The sequence below is a fragment of the Loxodonta africana genome, chromosome 3, assembly GCF_030014295.1.
Source record: "Loxodonta africana isolate mLoxAfr1 chromosome 3, mLoxAfr1.hap2, whole genome shotgun sequence".
In the NCBI taxonomy this organism is placed as follows: Eukaryota; Metazoa; Chordata; class Mammalia; order Proboscidea; family Elephantidae; genus Loxodonta; species Loxodonta africana.
The window spans coordinates 111,064,666-111,086,303 of record NC_087344.1 but is presented as its reverse complement, the minus strand read 5'-3'; the positions used below and the strand labels follow the sequence as shown (position 1 = coordinate 111,086,303).

Here is a 21,638-nt window from a genome sequence, read left to right as displayed (position 1 = left end):
AAGAGAAGATTGGAGGAGAGGAATTAGAGATAGAGAATACAGACAACTCCATTTAGAACTTTTGCTGCAAGTACGGTGGGGACCATTTGGGGAAGAGGATCCAAAAGGTTTTAAGATGGAAAAAATAACAGCATGTATGTATGCTGATTAGAACAATCAAGCAGGAGGAAATTTTTGACGATGTGGTAAAGAGGGGAGAATTTCTGAAGTAATATCCTTAAGTAGGCAAGACGGGATGTTATTCAGCAGAGGAATTGTCTTCACAGAGGAACGGAAATAGTTTATCCATGTAAACAGGCAGAAAGCAGAGAATATGGATGCAGATGCTGATAGGTGGGTGGATATGTGGTGAGAGTCTGTGAAAGTTTTCTTCTGAGAGCTTCAGTTTTCTCAGTGGAGTAGTATCAGCAGCCATGAAGAGAAGGTGTGGGAGGTTAGAAGACAGTGGAGAAGATGTGAAATAGTTACTGGGTGACTAGAAGAGTCAATGGACTCAGAAAGTATGGCATTATTGCTGGGAAGCATTGAGGCTGCACTTCAGACTTTTTGTCTTGAATTTAAAATAAGACCAGTCAGTGTGGTGGTATGTGTGTGTGTGTGTGTGTGTGTGTTTCTCCCCACCACCCCCACCTTCCCCCCCACATCCTTTCAGTAATAGGTAGAGAGTTGAATTCGGCCAGGGTCATAATTTGGCTGAGCAAGCACAGTGACATGAGAGATAAGCAAGTATGTCAAGGGGCAACCTGAGGAAGTGATTTTGTGGATTAACCATGAACTTAAAGCTGTTTTTAAGGAGATCAGACTCAGAGCAACTCATAGCAACCCTACAGGACAGAGTAGAACTGCCCACAGGGTTTCCGAGGAGTGCCTGGTAGATTCAAACTGCCAGCATTTTGGTTAGCCAACAGAGCTCTTAACCACTGCACCATCAGGGCTGTGAGTCAGATTCAACTCGACAGAAAAAGGTTTTTTTTTGTTGTTGTTGTTTTGAGGAGAGGAGAGGAGAGAAAACACTGAGGTGGAGAGGGGCATGGAAAGGTGGTGGTGTTAATGGAGGTTCTGATGGTGACAAAGAATGTTGGTGTTGAGGCGTAAGAGGGAGTGATCTGGAAAGATAAGAGGAAGAGGTGGAAGAGTGGGATTCATGCCCGACATACATTTTCTTTATATTTCCATAGTGCCTAGTCAGATCTAGGAAAACAGTGGAAACTTTTATAATTAAATTTCATTTAATTATATTTTGGCATCAATACAGTGAAGCAATGAACCAAAATACTCTGCAAACAGGGATGCTATAGGCTCAAATTATATATTCTAAGATAAAAAGTTAACTATCTCTTATAAAAGATTCCTATAGTAAGAGAATTAAGTCCAATTTTTGAATGATTTAGTGTTTTTTCAAATCCAAAATTTATATTTATTTCTTATACGTTTCTTTAAAAATCATTACGTATGATAATAGTTATGGATAATGCATGTTGAGAAGGCAAGCATATTATTGGTATAGCTAAAAACTGGATTAGATCTAGGAGCAAAAAGAATGGAGTTTATTAATAAACTGTTACATACAGGTCCTGTTTTTTCATCCTTCCAACAATTTTGGAAACCCTGGTGGTGTAGTGGTTAAAAGCTATGTCTGCTGACCAAAAGGTCAGCAGTTCAAATCCACCAGGTGCTCCTTGGAAATTCTACGGGGCAGTTCTACTCTGTCCTATAGGATCACTATGAGTCGAGTTTGGTTTTTTGATTTACAAGAATTTTATAAGGTAGTTTATTATTCCTCTTTTCCTAATGAAGAAACTGAGACTCAGAGGTTACCAAGGATTTGAAACCAGACCAACATGACTCTGAATATTATTTTATCTGTGCTAAGTTGCTTCTGTCAAATCTAGGATTTAAATTACTTGAGATAAGCTTTAGCTAACCAGTGTAACATGCAGAATAGAACACAATATATTGCATTTGTTCCATTATTACCCCCAGGTTAAATATCAAACAACCTCAACTTTCTGGAACTCTGAGTTTAATGCACACTCAAGATTGGCCTAAGGAGGCATTGTAAACTGCATTTGCTCTATAATTACATTTGATGAAATTTCTGATAGTATCAAATTTCTGGAACTTTGAATGTAATACTTGGGTAATAAAGTCTTTTAGTTCTGAATTTAATACATTGGCAACAAGGGATGTAGGCCTAGCACAGAATCTTTGTATTCCTATTTATATACAATTCAGTCTAGGCTATTAGAAGTGGGAAATAGGAAGAGATGGCTATTCCACACAGGCATAATATCAGGATGAAGACATTATAACTGTTGATCTGACAATAAAAGAAGATGAGAAAAACTATAAAGTTGACACCCGAACACTTCAAGTCTACCATTCTTGTTTTATATAGACGGAAACAGCTACACATATTCAATAAAAGTTAAATGACACATACAACCCATGAGAAACTGAAATCAACATGGAAAAGTTAAGCTCCACTGACTACACTCATTTAAAGAAGATATGGAAACATGAAACACTATTTTGGGGATTATTTCCATCCAGAGTGTGTCTGGAAAATTAGTTTGCATATGTATAAACTCACTTATTCCAAGGGTATTTGGCAAATAGGACATTTCTTTGTGGAAACTATTGATTAGAGGGAGACTTCAAAAGGGGTATCTGTTGCATGGAAAAAAAGCAAAAAGTGTCCAGTTATTAAGTTAGTAAATTCAGGACAATTTGTATAGATCAGCTAGGCTTTATGAAGAAAGAGAGAGAAAATAAGAAGAGCAAACAGACCGGAATGGTTTGCTTTATCTCTAACTACCAATGTGGGGAAATCCAGGAACTTGGGAGGAATCTGAACAAGAAGAATTAAAAGTCTCCTGCAAGACTCTGTTAATTTTAATAGCATTATAAGGACAACTAACAAATGCAGGCTAAGTAATTCAGAATGAGAGACAGGCATGCAACTGACTGGGCCATAGAGACACATCTGGGGAGAAGAAGTTTGGAAGGGCTTATAACCTTAATCAGCAATGAGTTCAGAGAGGAATGCATTTGAATTAGCCTAAATGAGTTAATTTGATTGATGCTTGATTCCTTCCCTTTCTCTCTCCGCTTAACAACATTTATGGAGTCATTATTATGTGAAATATACTGTTTAATAAGATTGCTTCATATTTAATGAATTTTGCCTTCATTATCAGTCGATGAGTGTTTACTGAGCACTTATTGTGTCTGTACTGTGTAAGATGCAATTCCTGTTTTCAAGGAGTTGACAAGGAAACTTGAAGGGAGCATGGGTAGACAGAGGGCTTGGAGTGCTTTATTACCAGTTCGGATTTTTTTCTCTTACCATATTTTAGGATTGACAGGAACGCAGAAGACATGTTAATCACTCAGCTCAGAGAAAAGGCTCTACTGTTACTCTACAAAAATTTAGCAGCCTAGATGACAGAGGCCAACACAGACTTCAGAAGGGTGAAGAGATGAGGATAGCTTCTTTCTTCCTCATATTTAGTTATTAGCTAGATTATAAATTCCTTGAGGGCAAAGGCAGCATCTTATATTGGTTCTGTATCCCCTATGAACTAAATGCTGGTAACCCATACAAGGCATTTTTGTTGATATTATTTCGTGGTTAAGACATTAGAAAGAGTTAATTGTCCTGACAGCAGGCCAAGAAGGTGGCAGGAGAAGCAGAGACCTGGCCTTTGTTGCCCACACAGTGTTTCATGGAAATAGATTCAGTCCTCAGTTCATTTTAAGATGATAGTCCTGGACAGAGGTAGGTTCTGTAGAAAGGGAAGGTAACTTCATAGTGAGGGGAAGTAGTAGTGATTTTCAGATAAATTACACACTAAGAGTGTTGAACATCAGGCATTTAATAGAGTATAATTATAAGCTTTAGTCTAAACAAATGGTCTAATGATTTGCCAAACACTAAAGAGCACATTTATTGCTAATTGAGAACAATTGTGTGGTAACATTTTCTCTGCAACCAACATAAGACATCACGAATTAGGTTCCCCTAAAAACTATAATAAATACACTAACCTAGAGTCTCTCTCCTTCTCTAAATATGCTTAAATTTTTTAAAGATTTCTATCATTTAACTGGTTATTCATATCTGCTTTCTCTAGTGTGTTTGAGAGAAGCTTCTACTCTTTACTGCAAGTTGAGGATATTATTTGTCTTCAGTGTTGTGCATGCATATGGGTAAGGGGTGGAATAATTGGCAAGTCAGTAATACACATAATAATGCCTTCAACTCTGATTGCCTTTCATTATAACTAACAATAGTGATTTTGCCCACTATGATGCTGTTCAAATCCATTCTTTTACAGAAATAAGTTTTAGAGAATGAGAGAAAAATCACTTAATTGCTGCAGAATTAGGAAGAGCTTTCAAATTAATTCATTTTCATTAAAGTCCTTAAATTATAGTGTCATAGTCTCTATGAAGCTATGACAAATCAACAATCACACTTGAAATTGAATAGCTGACTAATTAAACCTTATCATTCATTATCTTGCTTTACCATATAAAACAATTTAGTCCATTATAACCATGCATCAGCTCTACAAACAGGCACAGACTATTTATTCAGAGATCACAGTATCATGAAATACTTCATTCATGTTGGGCATAGGATTTTAAATTTTACTAGTGAATTATGGTGTGAGGAATAAAGGATAAAAGATCCCTTGATTTAGAAAGCAATGCATAGGAAGCAAATTCACCCATGAATTGCTGCATGAAATTTAGGGAGCAGAAAAATTTAAGAGATGAAGGGCTATTTTAGTGATAAATATAATTTAGATATTTATTTCTCCAGACTCTGTCTTATATAACCAAGTTTCAGTAAATTGACTGAAATTCTTTAGAAAGAACAAGGTTAATGCACTTATTTCCAGAAAAGCAGAATAGGATCTTTATTGAGTGCAAGAGGTTAAAACCTCATTTTCCAGTTCATTTCTTCCCAGTGTCTCAGGTGATTTTAACGTTCCAAGTACATAAAATCAACTAAGGTATGACATTTGTTCTGCAGAAGCTTATGTTATAGTGGATGATAAAGGTATAATAATTAAGAGGTCCTTAACCTGCACTCAATACTCAGGTAACATGTATTTTTATTAAAGACAACAAGAAATATTTTAAAAATTGACCATACACATGGCCACAATGTGAAAGTCAATGAATAATAAGGTCTCAGTATCATCTAGAGCAAGGAACTCTGGTGGCACTGTAGTTAAGTGCTTGGGTGCTAACCAAAAGATCAGTGGTTCAACCCTGCCAGCTGCTCTGTGGCAGAAAGATGTGGCAATCTGCTTCCATAAAGATTATAGCCTTGGAAACACTATGGGACAGTTCTACTTTATCTTATAGGGTCACTATCAGTTGAAATCGACTTGATGGCAGTGAGTTTTATCATTTAGACTATGGAATCTGCAACATAACTAATAATAAAAATAAGGTGATAACTAAGAAAGTCTCAGTATTTTGGAATACTAAAAACAAAACATAAACCTTGTAGGATGCAGATAAAGTAATATTTACAGAGAATTTTATAACATTAAGTGTATATATTAGAAAATAATAAAATCAAGAGCTAATGAGCCAACTCCTGAAGCCAGAAAAAAACAAACAAAAAAACAAATGAGTGAACCCTAAAAAAGTAGGAGGGGCATAATAAAAAAGCCCAAATTAATGAACTGGAAATAAAAAACAAACAAAAACAAAATATAACAGCCAAATAGTAGAGAAGACCAATGAGTCAACAGAGGATTATTTGAAAAATTAATAAAGTACAAAGTCCTCTGGCAGAATTGATAAAAAGAGAAAAAAAATAAGTAGCACAAGTAAACAATGTTAAGAATGCAAAAGGGAAAAACATAATGTAGAGATTTATTCTAAAAAAAAATCTGTAGACAATGCAAGACACTAAAATTGAAAATCTAGGTGATTAAATGGATGATTTCCTAGAAAATTATAACTTATAAAAATTGACTCAAAAAGATATAAAGGTATAAAGTTTGGAAATAAAGTCAAAATTGCCATTATGTGCAGATGATATAATTCTTGTACTTAAAAAAAAAAAAAAATCCACTGACTGTATAAACCAAAAAAACAAACACTTTGCTGTTGAGATGATTCTGACTCATAGTAACCCTATAGGACAGAGTAGAACTTCTGCATAGCATTTCCAAGGAGCAGCTGGTGGATTCAAACTGCTGACATTTTGGTTAGCAGCTGACCTATATAACTCAGTACTCTGACTAAATGAACAATCAAGATATCAAAATTAGTAACATTTTTATATAGCAACAAACAAAATTTGAAAATGTACTTTAAAAGGAGGGATATAATTTATAAAACTAGCACCTTTAAGGTACTTAGAGATAACTGTAACAAAATATGTGTAGGAGTTTCATGGAAGAAATCACAGAATTGTAAAAGACACAAAATAAGAACTAAATAAGGGGACATATATCATGTTCATGGATAAGAAGACTTACCATGGCAAAGACACTAATTCTTCCCATATTAATCTTTAAATTTAAGCCAATATTAAAAATTCCAATAATTGTGACTCTTAAAAATTTGCACCTAAAATTCATATAAGAGAATTGAATGCTAAATATTGAAGGCACATTTGAAGAAAGCAAAGAAGAAAAGAGGAATTGTCTTACCAGGTATTAAAATATATATTAAGGTATAAAGATTAGATTGGCCCTTAAGTGGTGCAAAAGTTTTGTGCTTGACTGCTAACCTAAAGGTTGGGGGTTTGATCCCATTCAGCAGTATGACAGAAAAAGAATTCTGATGATCTTCTTCTGTTAATATTACAGTCAAGAAAACTCTATGGAGCCGTTCTACTCTGTAACGCATGGGGTTGCCATAAGTCAGAATCCACTCAAAGGCAACTAACAACAAAAACTACAACAACATAGTAATTAGAACAATGTGGTATTGGCACAGAAGTAGGCAAATGAGCCAATGGAGCAGAGAGTTTGGAAGAAGACTTTTTGTATATAAAAGAGAGAAAATTAAAAATCAGTGGAGAATCAAGGGAATATTTAATATATATATGTACCTAGAACAATTATTTATCTATTCATAAGGAAAAAAGATAGTTTGGTTACACATAACACCACACAAAAAACAAATTGCAAATGGATTAAGGGCCTAAATACAAAAGGGAAAACTAATAGATTTAGAAGGAAAAGTAAATGAATATCTTTATGATATTAGAATAGAAAAAACTTTCTATAAAAGTTGTAAATATAAGTTATAATGGAAAGAATAACTATAAGGGAAACATTCTAATTGGAAACTTCTCTATGACAAATGTCATTACAACAAAGAAAAGACAAGTCATAGATTGACAGATATCTGTAACTCATATAACCAACAAAAGGTTGGTCTTCAGAGTATATAAATCTTTCAAATCAAAAAGAATTTAAAAGACAGTCAAAAGAAAAATGGGCCATAAAAGGCAATTTATAGAGAAATATGATACGACCAATAGAAAAATGAAAAAATGCCAACTGACCTAGTGATTAGGAAAATGTAAATTAAAATATCCAGCTACCCTTATATACTCATCTGATTGGGCAACTCTTAGAACAGTTAGTAACCTTAAGTGTTGGCAAAGACATGAATCAATGGGAACTTTGTTACTTCACTTGTATAATTAGATCCACATCAATCACCAAGGACAATTTTCAGAAACATAATATGTAATGAAAAACTTGCAGAATAATATATACAATGTATTAGCACTTCGTTGAAATGTTAAACACACTAACTCTGAGAGGGAAGAAGTAAGAAGGGATGGGGATAAAAATTTTTAAGTTTTTATAATGTTTTATTTATTAAAAAAATTAAAGCATGATATCTAAATAAAATAACACTTTAGTCTCCATGGTAGGTAAATTGTTGTCTCCTATTTTAAGCATTTTTTTTTTATTTAAATCATTTCCATACTTAAATGCTTAATAATTTAAAAATGAAAACTATGTAATTATTTTAATATATGTCAAGTGTTTTTAATACAATAGTAAGAGTTAAGACAAAGAATATCTGAGGCATATTAGTGCAAAAGACGGACCTGGGACTCAGTGTAGGAGTTAAGAGGCTGCTTGGAAACAGTGACAGCTGAATTGACACTTGATAAAGCTCTTCAGATCATAAAGTTAAATTGCCCTTAGTGGGATTGGCAGATGAGATGCAAAGGTAAGTAGAAGTTAATCACGGGGACTTAACTGTTGTGCTAGGGAGCCTAGACTCTCCTGGCTCTATGGAAGCCTCTTAAACAAGAGTGTAACCTAGTCTTATCTGCAATTTAGAAAGAGTGCTAGAGCTATTTTTTTGTGGAGGACGAGTTTGATAATGATGGTGGCAAAAATGAAGATGAGGAGACAATTTAGAAGGCTGCTTAGGTAGTAGGTAGTCTAGGAAAGAGAAAAAGTACTAAGTTAAGACTGTAACAATGGGAATGGTGATACAGAAACAGTCTTGACATAAATTTCGGAGGCAAATTTGGCAAGACTTAATCATTGAATGGATGTGGGAGTTGGAAGAGAGAAAGGATTCTTGCACCGAATGCCTGTGTGGATCATAGCAACAACACAGGACTGGATAATGGAGGAAAAGTAGGCTGGGAGATAGATGATGAGTTTGGTTTTAAATACATTATGTTTGGGGTGTTTGTGGGACTCACAATAGCTACGTCAAGCAGACAGCAGGCTAACCAGCTGGAAACTCAGGGGAGAAGTCAAAACTGGACATGAAGGAGTCAGTACTCCAGGGAACAAGGATGAGAAATATATTACATCAGGTCAGGGTAGAGTTGATTTTAGAGGTTACGTATTTTGTCAGTTCTAATTTTCCAGGACTCACTTAAAACATTTATTGGGTCCCAAATGTGACAGCTGTATCATATGCATTATATTTTTCAAAAGATTGCCTCTGTAAAACATTTATTTACCTGCCAATCAGTTTTTGGGCACCTATATATAAAAAAAAAATTATCATATATACCAGTTACTGAGCTAGCAGCTCTAAACATATAAATAAATTTAGTACCTGATTTCGAAGGTCTCACAGTCTATTCAAAAACATAGGAATGGGTAGAAATTAAATTTTAAAGTGTGGTAAGTTCCAAACAGAAACATATACAAGATATAAAGGTATCACAGAGGAAAGAACAATTAATTCTATTTGTGTATGGAGCCAGGAAAGTTTACTTAGATAAAAAATGACATATGAAATTTCTTGTTAGAGGTAAAAAGAACTCTCCTTGGTTTGTGGGTGTAAGCAGTGGGGGAAGAAGAGGTATTTGGAACGCAGAAAATAGTATAGTTCCTTGTATCATAAGGAACCAGCTGGAGAGTTTTTAGAATGGCAATTTACTATCACCCAAGAATGAAACAGAAGAGAGACTGGTGAGGTTGGAGAAGTAGATGGAAGCTATATATGGAAACTGTATAGATATCTTTCTGCATACAATAGCTCACTTATCTAAAGGTTTTAATATAAAATCGTAGTTTTTGAATTAAGGAGGGAAAGTGAGGAAACGAGATGTCAGGTCAAAGAATTGGACATGGAAAATAAAGATTGGAGACCACATGGACAGTCAAGATCAGATTTAATCTCAGTCACAGAGTAAATGGTTTCAATAAGGGGTCATACATGTAATTCAAGCATATTTTATGCAAATTTTATGTAGCTCGACTAGTATGGATGAGTCCCCATGTCAGAAATAAGTATTCTATGTTCTGTCCCTAAATACCAATTCCTCTTGTATTCTCTTATATCTTGCTTCTTTTCCACCAGTGCTATTCCAAGCTTGTCAAATGTGCTGCTGGTACTGCACTTATTTTATGCTACCTGTTTTTCTTCACTTGGCAGATTCCCAAAGGATATATTATGCTCCTTAAGTAACTAGGTCTCCATAGCAGAATTCAGTGACAGTTTTTTTTAGGTATGATTTTCAGAAAGGGCTGATGTGACAAAACCTTTTACTGTGTGTGTTACGTCTAGCAATGGCAGATACATCAACATGCTCGTCAAGCCTTTAGTACTGTACTACCTTTGCAAGATGGTTTTCCATCTCTTTCGTGTCTTTTTGCATAAATACTTCCAGAACATAGGGAATCATCAGCATAGCTAAAAATTCCTAAATGATCATTGCAAGAACCTCTAAGTATGCCCACAGACTTTCTTCTGAGTTGAAGAAGTGTAACTTGAAATTCACTTCCTGACAACAAAAAGTTCTTGATAAATGAGGGCCACCATTTCTGGGAGATTATTATAATGTTCACAAAAGTGTCATATTTCTCAGGAATTTTGTGTTTATACTTGATGATGAAGTTTTTCTGATCCTCTTTAAAAACAGGATAAATTTTTATTCACTTAGAAGGTATAGCAAACTTACTTGAAGGCCAAGGGATTTGGTATCTGATCTCATGATATTTCTCAGAAATTGCAATTCGAAAATAGGATTTGATGTGTGAATACGTATAAATATATAAACCCAGACCCAGTGCCGTCGAGTCAAGTAGTATTAATTGTTATTGGGAGTCCCTGGGTGGTTCAAATGGTTAGACAATTAACTACTAGCTGAAAGGCTGGCAGTTCAAACCCACCCAGAGGCACTTTGGAAGGCAGGCCTGGCAATCTGCTTCCAAAAAGTCACAACCTTGAAAACCCTATGAAGCAGCTCTACTTTGCACATAAGTCAGAACTGACTTGACAGCAACTAACAACAAGGTTAATTGTTATTAAAGTACAGAAATGTTAATCCTTACAAATTTGTAGCCTGAAAACCTATCTTAAAAGAGTAATATTAGACCTAATGCCATCTTTCAATGGCTCTAAATCTGGTGGCTATGCTCTCTCTAGGTCTGCATGTGGTCCTTTTAGGGTTGCCTTCCTGAAAACTCTCTGAGTGCTAAGTCAAATTAGCGTGGGAAGATGTTTGTGCCCCCTATTTGCACTCTTATTGTCCCTTCAAAAGACATGCTCTCCCTCCTTCAGAAGCTACTGTGCTTTATGGAAATGTTCAAGTTCTATACTTGAACTCTTCCTTAATAATAAAGCAAAACCTTTTAGCCTTTGAGTCAATTCCAACTCATAGTGACTCTACAGGACAGAGTAGAACTGCCCCATAGGGCTTCCAATGAGCAGTTAGTGGATTTGAACTGCCAACTTTTTGTTTAGCAGCATAGCTCTTAATCATTGCACCACCAGAGCTCCAATACAGCTGACTTAATTAATTTCCCCATTATCTAAGTATTTGCAGTGAGTTTGAGTTCTAAGTATTTACAACAATTATAATCTGTACCGTATAATTAAGTACTTCATTATATAGTGTTTTATAATTCACTGATTATTTTTGGGTGTCAGTCATGTCTCAGTGACACTAAACTTCTTGATGACTCTCGTAGACTTAAACTGAAGAAATGACTAACAGTTCTCACTAGTACAATTCAACAGTGCTCCATGTCACAAAAGGGCCATTCATTCATTAATTCATTCAATGAATATTTATTGATCTCCTGCCATATGTATGCCAGGCACTGTTTTAGGGAATGGGGGTATACCAGTAAATAAGGCAAAAACAAAAAACAAACCAAAAAAAGAGCCCAAAAGCAAACAAACAATAAATGTAATACACCAGTAAATAAAGTAAAAGCAATCTATGACATCACTGAATTTAAATTCTAGTCAGGGAAGCCAGACAACAAATGAATAATTAAAATGTATGGTATGTCAGTTTCTCATAATGTTATGGGGGAAAAAAAAAAAACCACACACAGGGAGAGGTGTGTTTCAAGTGAGATAATAATAACAGATTTGTAATTTTAAACAGGATGGTCAGGGAAGGACTTACTGAGGGTATATTTGAGCAAAGACCTGCAGGCTGTAAGGTAAAGAACAATGCAGATATCTGGGGGAGGAAGCTCCTGGCAGGCTGAATGGAGTCAGGGCCACTGGGATATTGTCATGGAGCTCAATAAGTCACCCTATTTCTTAGGGACGCCATTTTTATATGTGGTCAAGAGATTTTTTTCAGGTACTCTTTAAAAACAAGACAGGTCTTCACTTACCTAGAATGTCAAGCCAGTCTTACTTAACTTAAACATTTGTCCTGTGTGAGCTTGCTTATCACTTTTACGGTAACTTTTTTTTTTTTTTCCCCTAACAAAACCAACTGAATGAGGTCCTCCTTTTAGGAACACCCTTTATATCCAGTGTATCTTCACACACTTGCAATTATTTATTAAATCATCTAGAATGACCTATTTAATGTATGATGCACCCACTAGAATGTAAGCTTCATGAAGGCAGAGGCCTGTTTGATTCCTGACTGCCCGTTTGACAGCAAGCATGTTGCCTGAAATAAAACACTACACACACACACAGTAAGTTTAGCTGACTCACTTGATGGTAGAGGGGTCGTGGTTTATTTCTGTGTAGTGTGCAGACATAATCCTTTCTGACCAGTCACTGCCTTATTCTAATAAAACGGGGCTTGGAAGTCATTTTGAAGGAAAGAGAGATTTAATAAATGTATATTTTTTTATGAGGACACAGGACATTTTCTGAAGATCCATGTCACTCCCACAAACACTCAAGGGGAATACCTCAACTTCGACTTCAATATCAGCATCATCATCAACAAGAAACATAGAGATAAATGTTTAGCCAGTAATACAAGTACTACTGAGCATCTATAATTTGTCAAGCATTGCTCTAAATGTGCAGGATACATAAGCGACCAAAAGAGCAAAAAGTCCTTTTCAGAGATATAACTGAGCTTATATTTTAGGGTGGGGGAGACAGACAATACCCACAGTAAATAGGTAGATTGCATCATATTGTGAAGATGGTCAATGCTATGGAGAAAGACAGAGCAGAGTAAGGGGAATTGGGAATTTCAAATAGGGTGGACCTTATTGAGATGGTAACATTTGAAACGTCTGCGGGGGGTGATCTCAGTATGTATGCAAAGCCGAATAATGCCTGAGTGGGTCAAAAACATCAATAAAAGAGCTGAAGGGTTATTGGACTTAGGATTTAAGATTTAACTTTTCAACAAAATTAACTTCTGATTGTAACAAATCAAAGAAAATAGTTATTTTATATCATTTGCTTAGAAACATTTTAAAGTCCATTTTCAGTAAAAAATTTCAAGTTATTTGGAGATGAGATGAGAATCTTACCATTTTTACTGATGTCGAGTTCTTTAAGATTAACTAAACTAGCAATGGTGGTTGGCAGACTTGAAAGATCATTATCAGGAATACTTAGTTTTCGTAGAGCTTGACAGTTGAACAATTGCTGTAATAGAAAATAACCCTTAGTTAGATCTCAGTTTGGTTAAATTCAATCACATGTAAACTTAGTAACAAACTTCAATTCATCATCTTTATCAATGTAGTTTAAAAGGGTAAGTTACAAAAGCTTCACCTTCCTTCGCACCCATATTTTCAGTTTTCAGACTGTTTTCTGAAACATTCCATCCCCCTGTTACCATAAAAAAAGAAAAAAAATTGCCATCGAGTTGATTCCAACTCATAGTGACCCTATAGGACAGAGCAGAACTGCCGCATAGGGTTTTCAAGGAGCGCCTGGTGGATTCAAACTGCTGACCTTTTGGTTAGCAGATGAGCTCTTAACAACTATGCCACCAGGGCTCCATTCCCCTGTTAGTGCTCATTATTCTCTGCCATCCAGACTAAAAAACCGTGGGTCATATTCTACTTTTTCTTTTTTTCCTCCTGTTTATAGTTAACATTCACTTTGCCACAGAATTCTACTAATTTTCTTTGTCTTTGAAATAATTTCTACAGTCGTCCCTTTCCCTCCATTCCCACTGTTACGCTCATTACCTCAATTCTTTGTTTTTCTGCAACCAGGTGCCGTTTCATAAAGTATTATTTTCATTTTAGCAGTAAACAGTTGTTTCTATGACATGCAGGAATTACAATACATTTGAATACATGAACGCACATTTCTTTTGTGTCCCTCCACACTATTTAATAAATACCTAGTGGATAAACCATTTAACCGCTTATATTCGGTGAAAAACAAATCACTAGTGATTGGTTCATTTCTGCCATTAGTTCAAAGCATTAGGTGGAGAAAAGCTGAAAATTAAAAGCAGTGGTTGTTGACCCCAGTGTGTTTAATAATCACTTGTGGGTGAAGGTACTTGTTTAAAATATAAATTCTTGAGCCCTAACCGAAGAGAGGTACAGTAGGTTGGGATGGAGGTCAAGAATCTGTATTTTTAATTAACAGTCCAGTGAACCAGTTATTTTGGTGAAACAATAAATTAGATTTTCAGCTATGTCCATACCATTTTGACAACTGCAAGATATGAACAGCTGGATAAGAAGTCTTGATTCATTTCCGAAAGAACTGTCTTAATGAAAGATCTTTTGTTCTTAATATTTCTGATTCTGTGTTGCTGAATTTACACAGAAGTCTCCAGTATCCGTATCTGTGCACTGCAGTTTAACTACCGCTTGTTCTTACATGTAATTTATTCTTTATAGGCAACAACAATGTAGCACATAATTGTTATTTCTGAATTTATTAGCTTTAAACAACAGCAACAACAAAAGATTGTGCTGGTTGTTATTTAAGATGAAATGTGCGGTTTCTTGCTTCTGGTTAGTCATTTTTGGCTCCTTACAAAGACTACTTTCAACACTTCGTGTGGTGCTAGAATTAATTTTCAACATGCCATACAGAAATCCTGCTATTTCTTTTTATAAAACCTCAAAAAGAGAACTTTGATGGATAGCTTCCACTAACTATTAATTTTCTGTTTAAAGGAATAGGAAAACAGATAAAGGTAAAAGTTAGATTTTTTTTTTCTGGCCTCAATGGCACTGGGTGGGTATTTTTCTGTTAGGACTGTAACATCTACACACAGTGTAATTAGTTAAAAATTCATAGATTTTCAAATAATCAACTTTCTTATGACTGATTTTGGTAAGATTTTCTAAGTACTCTTTAGTCTGATAACTATAATTATTTCAAGCAATAGTCAGGCTAATGATTTTCAAAACAGAGTTTTTTTTTTAACAGAAACTCAAGTCTCATCATCTCAACTAAACTCTCAATTGCTCTAAAGAATTAGTAGAGGTCCCTCAATTCTTTTCCAATTTTACATGAAACTACATAAGGAACAAAAGATATGGAAACTTCTGAATATCCAATTGCATAGTGAATCTAAGCCTTCTTTGATATATATGCTAAGAGCAAGGGATTTGGAGTCAGACTGATGTGGGTCCAGTCCCTGTTCATCTATTCACTAGCTGTGCGATCTTGGGCAAGTTACCTAATCTTTCTGCTCCCCACCTGTTCCTTTGCCAGCAGATTGGGAAAAATAACATTAACTACTTTGAGAAGTTGTTGAGAAGATTAAATGAGCTAATATAGTTCATCAATTTTAAATACCTTATTGTTTTACATATTGTTGTTGTTAGCTGCTGCGATTTTGCCCCTGACTCATGATGACTCCGTGCACACAGAATAGAACACTGCCCAGTCCTGTGCCATCCCCATGATCAGTTGTAGATGAGAATAGGGTTTTCATTAGCTGATTTTAGAAGATTTCCAGGCCTTTCTTCCTAGTCCATGTTAGTCTAGAAACTCTGCTGAAACCTGTTTAGCATCATAAATACAAAAGCCTCCACTGATAGGTGGGTAGTGTCTGTGCATGAGGTGAAGGAAATCTGGGTCTCCTGCATGGAAAGGCAAGAATTCTAATACTGAACCACCATTGTCTCATTTCTCATTTTTACATATTAAAACCTGTTGCCATTGAGTTGACTCTGACTCATAGCGACAGAGTAGAACTGCCCCATAGGGTTTCCAAGGATCGGCTGGTAGATTCAAACTGCTGCCTTTTGGTTAGCAGATGAGCTCTTTACCACTGTGCCAACAGGGCTCCTTTTACAAATTAGCATCTCTGATATTTGGGATGTATCTTACAATCAAGAATAACTTACAATTTGTAAGGACTGTCTATTCCTTTCTTAGTGATAGTAAAGTAATGGTGTGTCTTATAATCCATGGCCTTAGATTTGGTAAATAAGGTACTTTTAAAAATGTAAAACTGGGTTTGGTGCATAGTTAAAGTTTGATAACTGTTAGCCTTTATTAATATTTATATGTACAGACACAGAAGCACACCTATGTAATAATCTATGTTTCCTTCTTAGCTTATGCAGTTTTTCAAGTCAGGAGTCATTCCTGATCTATCTTGGTATCAACCTGATGAAGATGAGATGAGAGTGCTAGTCACTGAGTGGGAAGCTTCGGATAGGTAAACAGTCTCTGCGGAATCTAAATTTCATAAATAGAGCAGTAAATTTCTCAGTATGAGTCTTGATTTCTATAAATTGACAAAGAAATTAAGAAGACATTTTAATGATTCTTTCAAGGTTCAAAGTTAGAATATAATTCTCCAATACAGTCAAAAAACAGAAAATATAATTAATAGATAATTAGAATAAGGTAAATGGTCATGGTTATCTTGTCCTTCATTTGCTAATGATATTTCACATTTCAAAAACAATAAAATTGTTTTGATTCTTAAAATGTTTGTGTACTAAAGTGCTCTTTTTGAGGCTAACTAAAGGAAGCAGTTTAACTGTGACAGATATTGGTTTGAAGAGTATACACTTTAAATTACTGACTCCAGAGAAAGTAAACATTCAGAACTGGAACACAAATGCTTAGATGTTTTCTTTGAGAGCTGACACAAAAAAGAAAGACCCAAAAGTTGAAAACAAAAACATATTTGGGTCTAACATGTATATTCTATAAAGTATTAGTTCATTTGTTCATTCACTCAAGAAAAACCATTTGTGGATACCATTTATAAACTAGACACTATGCTAAGTGCTTTGGACACAAAGTGAATAAGACAGAGCAAAACGGACTTCAGGTTGCTTACATGTTAATGTTTGGACAGTAAATTAAATCCAGCATGAGAAAACTATGCTGGGGTAAACATCCGGTGTAGCGGAAACACACAGGTAGCTTATTTGTACCAGATTTTGTTGATGATGTTAGTTGAGTTGGTTCATGAAATTATCTTTGGCAGAAGTGACGAAAAAATGGATCACCAAAGAGTAGGAACAAGTTAACCAGACGAAAGCTAAAGAGGGTATCATGCTGCACCATTTTTGTGCATATAATGATACTCCCAGTTCGAAGACTGTGTAACTTAAACCAGCTTCAGATATTTGCTTGTTAGTACAAGGAAACTTGAATCTTAAACTGAATGCCCCAAGTCTACAACTTTGACATGCATTAAAAAAAATATGTGTGTGTGTGTATATCTGTATGCATACACATTTATATATATATATATATATGCATGTGTATATGTATGTATGTATACACATTTATATTTATATATAATGTGTGTGTGTGAAATACCTATTATATGCTATGGTCTCTGTTCGGCACTTGAGATAAACACATGAAAATATATCATAAAATTTTCAGCAGTATGGTAGCCTAAACATTCAAAGAATAATCTCTTGGTGCAGCAAAACTATACACATACACACTCAAAACATCCCAAAACCAAAACCATTGCCATCGAGTTGAATTCCAACTCATAGTGATCCTATAGGACAGAGTGGAACTGCCCTACACAGATTCTCTGTGGGAACGTTTCTCCCATAGAGCAGGTGGTAGGTTCAAACTTTCATTTAGCAGTTGAGCACTTCACCACTGCACCACCGGGGCTCCTACACATACACACATACACATGTTCTTTTAATGCATGACTAAATTCTGGCTGTAAAGTAAGAAAATTCCTCAAATTCCGGAATAACAAGAAAATATTGATCCACTGACTTTAAAGAGTACTAGACTTTTTTTTTATTTTTTTAGACTTAGCTTTTGCTCTGGTGGTATCTTTTGGTCCCTGGCTTAAACCTGCGTTAATGAACATTGTAAGTAGAAAGATAGGAAGCTCTTTGGGGTCTGAACAGAATGAAAGATTGTCATAGAGACAACCACATATAGAAGTGGGGCCTCCAGTGTTAACACCCTCAGTGAGTGAACTTGAAAAAAACTGTGTACTGCAAAGAGAGTAGGTAGGGGATACTTGCTTTTTTTCAGCCTTTGCTCTGTGTGAAGTGAGAAAGAAAGAGAGGAGGAGGAAACAGAGGGAGGGGAAGACCTAAAGGACGTCTCCACAACCTTCAAGAGTTAGTAATAAAAATACCACATTCTTGGACCAAAATGCAATTAAGTTATAAAATATTAACAGCAACCTTTAAAATATTTATCAGAAACTTCAATTTAACAACACACGGATCAGAGAAGAAATTAAGTCAATCTAGAGAAAGAAAGGTTTGCAATTTTAATGATGCTTTCAATGAATCAGCTTTGATTTTGTTGATTCTCTCTGTTGTTTTCTATTCTTTATTTCATTTGTCTCTGCTCAGATTGTTTATTTCCTTCCTTCTACTAAATCTGGTTTACTTTGCTGTTTTATTTCTAGTACCTCAAGGTGTAAAGTTAGGTTAAATTTTGTAAAGTTGTACTTTCACTTTCATTCCTCTTTAAGTATTTTCTAAATTCTCCTGTGATATCTTCTTTTACCTGTTAGTTGTTTAATTTCCATATATTTGTGAAATTTCCAGTTTCACTTCTGTTATTAATTTATAGTTTCATTCCATTTTGGTCAGAGAAGACACTTTATATGATTTCAAACTTGTTAAATATACTGAGACTTCTTATGTGACCTAACATATGGTCTATCTTGGGGAATGATTCATAGGCACTGCAGAAGAACATGTGTTCTGCTGCTGTTGGGTAACGTGTTCTATATATGTCTCTTAGATCTAGTTGGTTTATAGTTGTTCAAATCCTCTATTTTCTTATTGATCTTCTCTCTAGATGTTTTACCCATTGTTTAAAGTCATGTGTTGAAGTCTCCAAATATTATTGTAGAACTGTCTATATCTCCCTTCAATTTTGTCACTGTTTGCTTCATATATTTAGGGCCCTGATGCTAGGAACATATACATTTATGTTGCTGTTGTTAGGTGCTGTCGAGTTGCTTCCAACTCATAGTGGCCCAATGTACAAAATACTGCCTGGTCCTTCACCATGCTCACAATCATTGTTATGCTTAAGCCCATTGTTGCAGCTAGTGTGTCAATCCATCTCCTTGAGGGTCTTCCTCTTTTCCTCTGACCCTGTACTTTGCCAAGCATAATGTCATTCTCCAGGGACTGATCCCCCCTGATAACATGTCCAAAGTATATAAGATGCAGTTTCATCATCCTTGCTTCTAAGGAGCATTCTGGTTGTACTTCTTCCAAGACAGATTTGGCAGTCCATGATATATTTAATACTCTTTGCTAACACCACAATTCAAAGTCATCAATTCTTCTTCAGTCTTCCTTATTCATTGTCCAGCTTCAGCATGCATATGATGTGATTGAAAATACCATGGTTTGGGTCAGGCACATCTTAGTCTTCAAGGTGACATCTTTGTTTTTCAACGCTTTAAAGAGGTCCTTTGCAGCAGATTTGCCCAATGCAATGCATCTCTTGATTTCTCGACTGCTGCTTCCATGGCTGTTGATTGTGGATCCAAGTAAAATGAAATCCTTGACAACTTCAATCTTTTCTCCGTTTGTCGTGATGTTGTTTATTGGTCCAGTTGTGAGAATTTTTGTTTTCTTTATGTTGAGGTGTAATCCGTACTGAAGGCTGTGGTCTTTGATTTTCATCAGTAAGTGCTTCAAGTCCTCTTCACCTTCAGCAAGCAAGGTTGTGTCATTTGCATAACACAGGTTGTTAATGAGTCTTCCTCCAATCTTGATGCCCCTTTCTTCTTCATACAGTCCAGCCTCTCAGATTATCTGCTCAGCATAGAGATTAAACAGGTATGGCAAAAGGATACAATGCTGACACATACTTTTCCTGACTTTAAACCAATCAGTATCCCCCTTGTTCTGTTCAAACAACTGCCTCTTGATCCATGTAAAAGTTCCTTATGAGCACGATTAAGTGTTCTGGAATTCCTATTCTTTGCAATGTTATCCATAGTTTGTTATGATCCACACTGTCCTATGCCTTTGCAGAGTCAATAAAACACAAGTAAACATCCTTCTGGTATTCTCTGCTTTCAGCCAGGATCCGTCTGATATTATCAATGATATCCCTGGTTCCACATCCCCTTCTATATCTGCCCTGAATTTCTGGCAGTTTCCTGTCAATGTACTGCTGCAGCCACTTTTGAATGATTTTTGGCAAAATTTTATTTGCACTGATATTAATGATAAAAAAAATTGATATTAATGATACTGTTTAATAATTTCTGCGTTTGGTTGGATCACCTTTCTTCGGAATAGGCATAAATATGGATCTCTTCTAGTCAGTTGGCCGGGTAGCTGTCTTCCAAATCTCCTGGCATACATGAGTGAGCGCTTCCAGAGCTGCATCCGTTTGTTGAAACATCTCAATTGATATTCCATCAATTCCTGGAGCTTTGTTTTTCACCAATGCCTTCAGTGCAGCTTGGACTTCTTCCTTCAGTACCATCAGTTCCTGATCATATGCTACCTCTTGAAATGGTTGAACGTTGGCCAATTCTTTTTGTATAATGACTCTGTGTATTCTTTCCATCTTCTTTTGATGGTCACTGCATTGTTTAATATTTTCCCCATTGAATCCTTCACTATTGCAACTTGAGGCTTGAATTTTTTTCAGCTTGAGAAATGCTGAGTATTGTCTTCCCTTTTGATTTTCTATCTCCAGCTTTTTGTATATGCCATCATAATACTTTACTTTGTCTTCTATTAGTTCTTTTACTTCATCATTTCTTCCTTTTGCTTTAGCTACTCAACATTCAAAAGCAAGTTTCAGAGTCACTTCTGACATCCATTTTGGTCTTTTCTTCCTTTCTTGTCTTTTTAATGACCTTTTACTTTCTTCATTGATGACGTCCTTGATGTCATTGCACAACTCATCTGGTCTTTGCTCATCAGTGTTCAACGCATCAAATCTATCCTTGAGATGGTCTCTAAATTCAGCTGTGCTGTACTCAAGGTTGTACTTTGGCTCTCATCGACTTGTTCTAATTTTCTTCAGATTCAACTTTACCTTGCATATGAGCAATTGATGGTCTATTCCGCAGCTGGCCCCTGGCCTTGTTCTGACTGATGATATCGAACTTTTCCATCATCTCTTTCCACAGATGTAGTCGATTTGATTCCTGTGTATTCCATCTGGCAAGGTCCACGTGTATAGTCAACATTTATGTTGGTGAAAAAAGGTATTTGCAATGAAGAAGTCATTAGTCTTACAAATTTTAATCAGACAATTTCTGGCACCGTTTCTGCCACCAAGTCCATATTTTCCAACTACCGATCCTTCTTCATTTCCGCTTTTTGTATTCCACTCACCAGTAATTATCAACGCATCCTGATTGCATGAATGATCAATTTCAGACCAAACAAGCTGATTAAAATCTTCAGTTTCTTCATCTGTGGTCTTAGTGATTGGTGTGTAAATTTTAATAATAGTCATATTAACTAGTCTTCCTACAAGCATAGGGATATTATCTTATCACCACAGCCTTG

General features: G+C 35.6%; 1 protein-coding gene across 1 annotated transcript in view; it reads right to left on the bottom strand.

Annotated features, from left to right (window-relative positions):
• LOC135230739 (leucine-rich repeat-containing protein 7-like) overlaps positions 1 to 21,638 on the bottom strand; it is a 197,501-nt gene that overhangs the window by 153,844 nt on the left and 22,019 nt on the right. The window contains exon 2 of the mRNA XM_064282125.1: positions 13,227 to 13,344. Within this exon, the coding sequence (XP_064138195.1) occupies positions 13,227 to 13,344 (118 nt within the window). The remainder of the gene's footprint in view (positions 1 to 13,226; positions 13,345 to 21,638) is intronic.